The 10,271-nt window shown below is 28.7% G+C and overlaps 2 protein-coding genes across 2 annotated transcripts in view; one reads left to right on the top strand and one right to left on the bottom strand.

The window, feature by feature from the left end:
• The window catches only part of Rlpa (RlpA family protein-like), a 2,137-nt gene extending 634 nt beyond the window's left edge, over positions 1–1,503 (top strand). The window contains 2 exon segments of the mRNA NM_001162452.1: positions 477–695; positions 846–1,503. Of these exon segments, the coding sequence (NP_001155924.1) occupies positions 477–695; positions 846–1,234 (608 nt within the window). The 3' untranslated portion in view covers positions 1,235–1,503.
• A 3,256-nt stretch (positions 1,504–4,759) lies between these two features.
• Positions 4,760–7,250, bottom strand: LOC100165005 (uncharacterized). Its single transcript, NM_001162176.2, is given in 3 exon segments — positions 4,760–5,359; positions 5,496–5,666; positions 7,053–7,250. Coding segments are annotated over 3 exon segments (591 nt in total). The 5' UTR covers positions 7,108–7,250; the 3' UTR covers positions 4,760–4,994.
• Positions 7,251–10,271: the final 3,021 nt, after the last annotated feature.

Raw genomic sequence — 10,271 nt, 5'->3', positions numbered from 1 at the left:
CCCCACACCGTAGTTTTCCTTTGTTTTACACTGTGTTTAGCCAATTTTGCAACTTTTTGTACTTTTTCCCCCCCCCCCCATTCCCCTCCCAAAATTAAGCCCTGGATCCGCCACTGGGTCACATTACAATAGTTTCAAGCCGTTCAAACAGAATTCGTAATTTCAGTATTCAATACTTTTTACCCATTTGCATTAATATTGTAAGTTTAGTATAATATTTGCATATTATGCAAAAATTGAGTTTTAAATTTGGGGGGGAGGGGCAGCAATTTTTACTAAGTAAACCCGCGGGGGCCTAGACCCCCTACACCCATCTTGTTTAAACTGTATTCTAAAAAAACTAATCATATTTTTAACATGTGATTTATTAACGATTATAATAACAATGTACAATAAATAAAATTATTTTATTCAACTATATTGTTGATTAAGCCACGGAGCTACTACTATTATATTATGTTCTTTTGTTTCTACAGCTAAACCTCTCGGTCTTAAAGCCGTCAACGAATGCAAGCGTCTCGGAAATAATTCGTGTCGAAGCCACGGTGAATGTTGTTCCGGTTTTTGTTTTATTGAACCTGGTTGGGCGTTAGGAGTGTGTAAAAGATTGGGTACTCCAAAAAAATCAGACGGTTCGAATAACGGAAAAAACATCGAAAAAAACAACGGAGTACACGAGAGAATAGATGACGTTTGTAACTATCCCTAAATACTATTTTAAATAATTGTAAAAATATATTATATGCTATCTGGCTTTCATGTAATTTATAAATTAGTATGATATATTACATGGTAAATACTAAATGTGATATAATTTATCGTCGTTTTTTCTGGAATTTATTTAGTCGAAAGGGGCGTTTGCTCGTATTACAAAGGACCGTCTATAACTGCAAATGGTGATGTATTCGATGAAAACGAAATGACCGCCGCTCACCGGACGTTGCCGTTCAACACGATGGTCAAAGTGGAGAGCATGGGTACCAGTGTGGTGGTCAAGATCAACGACCGCAAAACTGCGGCGGACGGTAAGGTAATGCTTTTGTCTCGTGCGGCCGCCGAGAGTCTCAACATCGACGAGAACACAGGCCCGGTACAGTGTCAATTGAAATTTGTCCTGGACGGTTCGGGCTGCACTCCAGATTATGGAGACACGTGTGTGCTGCATCACGAATGCTGTTCCCAAAACTGTTTCAGGGAAATGTTTTCAGATAAAGGGTTTTGCTTACCGAAATAATCAGACGGAGGTCAAGTGGCAGTCCGGTCTAGCGACGTTGATTATATAGCCGGTGGAAATGAAACAGAATTATAATTCGCGACTTGCCGGTTCAATTTTCACCGTTGAATATAATAAACCACAATATAGTAAAATCATATTTAACCGTTAATTATTATTTTAGAAATAAACATTTGTTCGGAAATCATCGAGTACCTATTTTAATTTAATGTAAATATCAAAATGTATCGTAATTATTTCATTAAAAATAAAAACTTGGTATATTCTGCTCTCGGAGTGTTGACAGTATCACATCTATGTATGTTACACACTTCTTATTAAAATATCCTTGGCTGACAAACCGTCACCACTCACAATCGTTCTTCGTATACAATGATGTTATATTATTATTGAATTCAAATTTAACACCATCCATTGCAGTGACACACACTCACCCGTTTTTGTTTTAACTATTATTATTACATTTTTTAATATTGTAATATTTATATTAGTATACATTTTGTATTTTTAAGTCGTAAAAACATTCAATTTTAAATTATATTTACATAATTAAATACATTCTAAACAGATAATGAAATTAAAATGTGAACTAAATATAAAAAAACACTTTTATTAATACCATACAAGGTGGATTTATAAATTTAATTAAAAATTATAAATTTAAAAAATAATAAATAATAAATTCACCTTGATACCGTATTATAATATATTAGTCTTATAATTCTCAAAACGTCGTAATAAGTTTAATAAGTAATATCCAAGTTCCACATAGAACTGTTTTCAAATGCAATCGTTTATATTTCATTATTGCTCTCAAATTTAGAATGCTTCACTATTTAAAGTTCAGTCAGCGAAGACAAGCTAGTGTTATGCGTTGAACGGCGTACTGTATATGCAATATATGTACATTAATACTGTAATATTTAATTGTTGTTGTTATTATTGCAAATTGCGATATTGTTACTTGTTAGTACCTATAATTTATTTTACACCATTTAATAATCTTTAATCGATATTAGGTAGGTAACTATGGACTTAAACATTAGCTGTATAAAATTATTTTAGATTCTGAGAGGATTGATGGATGTATTGATTTTACATAATGTGTGTTTTTTTTTTTAATTTTTAAATTTTTTTTGTGTGTCTGTCATCACCTTTTAGGACAGTAAAAATGCTTAGATTTTCTTCAACAGTATCTTTTCTGATAGGAAAGTGAATCAAGTTGGTACTTTGGGGGGGTCAAAAGTAAAAATTTCACAGTAGTTTTCAAGAGCGCTGTTAAAAACAAAAGAAAAATTAAGGAAAAACGCGAATTTTTACGCAAAATAGATTATTTTTTTTTTTGTGTAACTCTAAAACAAATGACCGATACATGAAATTTTGACTGAATGTTTATATTAGAATTTTCTATACACCATAATATTTTGACTTATTTTGAGCTGTTTACAATACTTTCAGTTTCCAATTTTTTTAGTTTTTTATTCTATAAATATCAATAAAATGTTACTTGCTGGGTAAAAAAGCTTGGTAATTTAATAGAAGGCTCCTAATATATTGTTGCAAAGATAGACATTGATGGACATTTAGCATTTTTTAAATTTCCAAAAGCAGCTAATATAACACACTTTTTTATTACTGCTATGGCAGTAATGCAATTGATACTATTATAGCGGTATTATGTATGTAGGTACATCGAAACCGCCATGTAACGCTATAGCTTCGACTAATATTTTTCTGTGATGAGTGATGACACAACGCATTATTATACATTACGTACTGCAAATCAGCTTATCGGCATTCATAAATAAACGATAAATGAACGAATAAACCAAAAATAGAACATTTGTTATTAATTGTTATAATTTCCCTTGAAATATAATATATTATTATGTACAAATAAATAATAAGTTTAATTCAGCTTACCGACTACCATATTATTAATAATATTTATAATAAAATACAAAATATCCTTGGTTGAAAAACCGTATCCGCTCAGAATCGTTTTTCGTATACAATGATATTATTATATCATTGAATTCAAATTTAATACCATCCATTACAGTGACCCACTTGTAACCTACTGCACAGCAGAGTGACATCCGCTTATTCGCTTTTTGGTTTGATATCATAACATTTGTTTTACTTGGAAAACTATTGCAGCCTATTCGTTGTATCGTTGATGTTTCTTTAAACGAAATCGCTGTCAAGGATATATTACTATTACCAGCTCCATTTCCAGCTGATTTTCTTATCAAAGATCCAGCACCAGATCCATTAAAATGTATATAAATACACGAGTACCACCAAGCTTTTTCCAATAGATTAGCCCCGTTGATTTGATACAGTGCCATAATAAATAGACATACTGTAGAGATGTTATTATTTTTTTATCAACTCAAACATTATACATTATTAAATTTTTTATGTTATGTGTAATTGTTGATAGATTAAAAATTACACTTAGTTAGCTAGTATTACAATATTATACAGAGTTTAATAATCGTATAATCAAGGAAAAATATTTAAACCTGGAAAAAATTTCAGGGGGTCTAACATTATAAAATGTATCTTATCATTTCCACGTTCAAAATATAAAACTCATATTTATTTGTACTTTGTGATTGTGAATTATGATATACCAACGTATTACGTATTTCAAAGAGCATGGCCGTTTTCGACCAAAATTTTACGTTTTCCTTTTCAGCCAATTCACTTCACACTTGTCATCAAACTGTCGTCAAATTTTAATATCTACTTTTTGTTATAAACATCGTATTATAATTATTAAAAATATAAGTTGTGTAAAATGTATATAGGTAATATTATATAAATTAATTATAATAATATATAATTATCATCAATAATTGTTTGATCAATACCTTCTACAGTTATTATAAGCATTTTCATAGTTTGTTCACATGTATAGGTATTTTATTTTATACATAATATAAAAATTATTAAAAAAATAAGTTATAGAAAATGTATCTAATTATAATCAATCAAATAATCAATTAATAATCAACAACAACAATTATATAGAGTTTAAATACATTTATAAGTGTATAAAATAGAATATTGACCTTTTTGCTTTGGCCGAAAAGTGAATCGGCCGAAACGGGAAGGGTACGATTTTGGTCAAAAAGGGTGTCGCCTATTTTAAATTATGTTATCAATTAGGGTACCTAGCAAATGAATGCAGCTTTACAAATATGAATAACTGTAAATTATTTTAATATAGCCAGACAGCTCAGCATATGGGTAATTAAAATCAGTTATTATGTTAAAGATATTAAATATAATCTGAAATGAATCAATTATTATATTATATGACACTATGACAATGAACGTTTTTAACATAATGTTATCTCACTTAGAACCCACCATTAGGTCAGGATCTTGGTGCTTATTTATTCGATAATATACCTGTGGTATTAAGCACTATTGCACTAAGTATTAAAATGTATTCTTTATTGTATGTTTTGAAGCTGGTCCTTGATTTGAACAATTGAACAAATACCAATTTGATAATTTTGTTTTTATATTCATGCAAACAATTACCTATGTTAATATATTTAATTTGTATAAAATATAAATTAATGATAATAAGGGGTTACATAAATACTTAATTCAAAATAAGGTTAAGTTTTTAGATAGAATACAATAATATGTTAACTTTTACAATGTTAGAGCTTAAAATCAATTTAATATTAATTTGTTTCAATAAAAAGTAAATTTAAATTGTTTAAACAAAATGTTTTGATTATAGTAGTAACCTGAATAAGAACGTAAATAAAGTAATATAAGGTAAAATATATTTAAGATATTTGTAATACGCATTATTCTCTATTGGTGGTACAACAACTATTGTGCAAGGTACTTTTCCACCGTTTGGAATATTTAATGTCTTAGCTGTTTCTCTGGAAAGCTCCAAAATTACGTCGTTTTTTTTTGAAGGCTGATTATTTATTGTGACGATTAAATTTTTATCGTTCAGCTTCACTTCAACTTTTGTGCCTGGTGGTAATACGGCGTGGCCTGCATTTAAACCGTATAAAAAGTACAGTCCATCATCAACTGCCTTATTTTCCGGATTGTAGTTATACGAACACATTCCTGTTTGTTCTTCTGCACACAGAAAACATAGAAAATAGGTACATTTATTATCGTTATTGTTTTACATCATAAAACTATATTACACAATAAAATTATACTTATACATTATACAAACACATAAATAATAAATATGTATTATATTGTATACCTTTAGTTCTGAAGAAGGATGTTATTGAGTCGTATAAGTTTGTATTATCATTACAATAACGACTAAATGAAAACAATGAGTAACTACATCTCCGATAACAACATTCATGGTCATTTGAACATTTTTCATTTATACTTACACATGAATCATAGTGATCATTGCAGGTTATTCCTAAAATAAATTAACAAAAACAATTTTACTAAATAATGTTTGATTCCATACAAGTGATTATCAATCATTTATTTTCAAGTAGAAATGTTGAGTAAATAGTTAATGTGATCATATTTTTTGTAATGGTTCCGGCCTCGTTGTAGTCGTAAAAGTAAAAAAGGTGGGCAAGTGGGTGTCGCTCTGCTGTACAGTAGGTTACTAGTGGATCACTGTAATGGATGATGTTAAATCCTTATCCTTTTCAATCCTTAGCAATAAAAGTTGGACATTTTATAAATTTTTAACTACAAAATAATTTTTAAATTTTAAATGTGATAAATTTTGTCAATAATCAAAATTTAAATGCTCATAAAAGTTTTTGCCTACCTATGTATTTTTAATATTTTTAACCTGCTGTTGTAACAAAATCAGGAGTCTTGTATTCAATTTTCACGCTTTTTGGCCCAACAAATAAAATGTATTATTATTTATACCTATTTATAGAAAAAAAATTTAAAAAATTTAAATTTAAAATTGTCCGTAAACAGAAAATGTGTATAGAAAATGAGAATATAAACATTCAGTTCAATTTTCATCTATCTACAGTTATTCGTTTTTGAATTACAACAAAATAAGAAAATTGCTACTATTGAGAAGTCGATATATCGATATAGTCGATATATCACTATAGTGAATATCCAATGTTGTAGATTTTAACGTATTTTGTGAAAATTCGAACTTTAAATGCTTAATCAAAAAAATTGTGACGATGGAAAATATTTTTCAAATGTCATTGTAACAATATACTATAAGACTTGTATTAAATGTTCGAGCTTTTTTACACTAAAAATAAAATTTTAAAGACGTGCATAGAAAAAAAAACTAATAGAATTAAAAAACTGCAAATATCCGTTAACAGTTAAAAACAAATCAAATAATCAAAATATTTTTTATTTTGTATAGAAAATGTGAAAATAAACAACCAGTAAAAATGTCTTGTTTCTACGGTAATTTGTTTTAGAGTTACACTAAAAACCAAAATCGACTTTGTCGAAAACCGATTTTTCGGAAAAATTTCCGTTTTTCCTTAATTTTTTTTGTTTTCCCGGCGCTTTTGAAAATTACTGAGAATTTTAAATTTTGACCTCTTCAACGAATCAACTAGATTCACTTTCCCATCGAACAACATACTATTAAGTTTAAAATTAGTCAAAGCATTAATTCGACTACTTATCGTGTACACAGATAAAAAAAAAAACACATCATCGTAAAATCAATACATTCATCGCTCCCCTCAGGATAAAAATAAAATGGAAGGACATGCATTAAAAATAATAATCTAATTTTATTATTTTATTTAAAAAAATTAATATTTCCTTTAAGAATTCAAAGAAAAAAAGTATTTACCTGAAATTGTGTATAATAAATATAATGCAATGAAAACACCTGCAGGTTTCTTCATTTTTGTTTTACCTTTAAAATTATATATGAAAAGTAATTATATATTATATTATACCCTAACGTGTTTACTGGTTTTCACACGAGCTGTGAATAAAAATAATGAATATGTTGACGTCTGATTTATGTGATAGTCGAATTACATTTGAATTTAAATTAACCACATAATTATAACACTATTATAATGAGAGCAATATTATCACGCGTTATAATAGCTGATATTTGGTGTATATTATCTTAGTTAATATTTAATATGTTTAGTGACTGTGACACCATACTATCATAATATACATCACATATAATAATATAGATCTTCATATTAAATAATAGTTTTTAATATAATAGAAATAAGTCCTTATATTAAAACAGTAACACTATTGTAGATCAGTGGTTCTCAACCGAGGAAAAATCCGTCCCACCATCATAAAATTTGATAACGTATACAAAGGGAATATAGTAGTGAAAAAATCACAAAAATAGCATTGAATGAAAATTAAATTATCTCATAACAAATATTAAAATAAAGAAAGAAATCTAAAAAGTACAAATTAGATTCATTCAAATTTTTATTTTTATCATTGATCACTAAGCGTGGCGACTATGGCCATTAGCTGTTTTGATTTTTGTTTGTTTGTAGGGAAGGGTGCTATTGGTTTGTTAACACGTGTGTGCAGTTTTTGGCAGATTTTTTAGTGGGTACCCATGGGTGGGGGATGGCAGCACTTCTCTTCGAACACCGTGACTTACCCGAAGAAAACTGTCGCTCATGAACCGAAGTTTGAACCAGCGCCGGTGTGCGTCACAACCGACGCACGATTCGCTCGGCCACTCCGTCCCCCAGATTCAAATTATTGCTACCAGAAACCAACCTCAAAGTTTAAAATCGAAGCATTTATTCAGTATTCTACTATAAAAAGTGTCTTGAGATAAAAAAAGGTTGTTTTTTTAAGGTTGGCAGATATCACTTTGCTGTATCAGTGGCGTATTTACGGAGGATCTTGGTGATCAAAAATAGGCTGTATATAATATGAAAAAGTGTTCGGAATCCTATAAACTTAAGGCCTCTAACTTTAAAATCGGGGCTACTGGATAAAATCATATCCCCCCTCCCCAAGACAAAAACCTAAATACGCCAATGTGCTGTACATTAGGTCTCTTGTGGATCACTGTAATGGAAGTGTTAAATGTTAATTCAATAATATAAAACCATTGTATATTTGTATACGAAAAACGATTTTGAAGGAAGAACTTAATCTGTCAGCCTATATATTAAAATAATATTTTTAAATTACAAAAAAGGGTATGTACTATTATTATGAGAAACCTTCTTTTAATTTTTCAATTGTTAACTATACAATCTATTATTATTATATACACAAATTGCTTGTTAAATAATTAATGATGGGGATTCTTTGTCGATACACATTGTCTTATAATAATAGGTCGGTCGGCCATGATGATAATTAATAGCTAGTGGTGCAATGATAAATTTATATAATAAAAGGGAGTGGAAATAAAGGATTCTAAAACTAAGTTGGCTTATAACTGAATCACACGACAGTCGGCTGACTTAACTATCTAAAATACGATTAAAATGTTTAACCGGTTCAGTAGGTAAGTATCCGCAGAGAGCCTTCCATCGTTAGGTATCAATTAAAAATAATGGTTTAACTGGCAAATCATCTGCTAGTGAAAAACTGTTCCAGAATGGAGAACAGGAAAAATTCCGTAGTCAATAATATAGATCTATATGTAATAGATTCGTGTGATGATTTCAATCAGTTCTCATGTGACGAATTAACAAAATTCAGTATTGAGAAATAACAGTGATGGTGAAATGTCTCATACATCGTAATAATCGTATATAATAATATTATATAGGCACCACGTGTTATCATATATATTAACAATTACCAATTAGTATTCTACATTTCTACTGTGTATCTATACATATATTGTATTCATTTTTATATAAAATAAAGTACCTCTAGTCGTATTAAATTGAAATATATATAGTACAACACTATACTTTAGTAGGTACTGGGAGTACTGAACTTAAATCTATATACGATAAAAGTGCACATGTCTATTTGTTTATTATAACATATTATTTTGTACACTTACATTACAAAAAATAAAATTCAAAATCAAAATAATAATTGCAGTTAGTTATTGAATTTTTATATAGAAAAAAAATTTTAAAAATGTTGGTTTATTAAAAAACACTACGTGTCATAACAATTAATATAGTATAGCCTATACTATAGAGTAGGGCGTTATTCGAATAAAATTTTATTTAGATGATTATTTAGATGATATTTTATTCGAATAAAAATGTATTCGAATAATTTTCAAACGTTATTATTCGAATAAAAAATTATTCGAATAATTTTCAAACGTTATTATTCGAATAAAAAATTATTCGGATAATTTCTAAACGTTATTATTCGAATAAAAAATTATTCGGATAATTTTAAAACATCATTATTCGAATAAAAAATTATTCGGATAATTTTCAAACATTATTAATCGAATAAAAAATTATTCGGATAATTTCCAAACGTTATTATTTGAGTAATTTTCGTTAATTTTGTTTGGGTAACCGTAGGCAGTGGCGGATTCAGGGGAAGGGTACAGGGGCACGTGCCCCCCTATCAATTTTCTATTGAACATTTTTTTTATGTTCTACGAGTATCATATACATGAATACTCGGTTGACTTTTGTGTTGAGATTATTGAATCTTCGCTACGTACATTCAAGGAATTCATATTAAAATAAATTGATATTTTAAATTAAACTAAACACCACTGTCACACATTCATACACTCGCGCATAGAACAACTAATGAGGCAACATGACACAAGTAATATCATAAGATAATCTTTAAAGTTTACGCAGTACCTACAAAGTACATCATTCTGATAAACCACATTCTCGATGTTTAGATATCATAATATGAAACAGATAATTTGTATAGCTACAAGCCTATACCTTTATATTTTTGTGTAGATCTCTATATTTGAACTTATAAATATGAAAGACAACATACGAGTATGTAACTTATAGTACCTATAATATATAATATTATATACAATAATAGCTACATGTCTATATACAAAACTAAATGGTATTTGGGGGTATCGTGTATGGCATGTGCATGTATAATT

The sequence above is a fragment of the Acyrthosiphon pisum genome, chromosome A1 (genome assembly GCF_005508785.2).
Source record: "Acyrthosiphon pisum isolate AL4f chromosome A1, pea_aphid_22Mar2018_4r6ur, whole genome shotgun sequence".
Lineage (NCBI taxonomy): Eukaryota > Metazoa > Arthropoda > Insecta > Hemiptera > Aphididae > Acyrthosiphon > Acyrthosiphon pisum.
The sequence above is the reverse complement of the archived record's forward strand: the minus strand, read 5'-3'. Positions and strand labels throughout refer to the sequence as shown.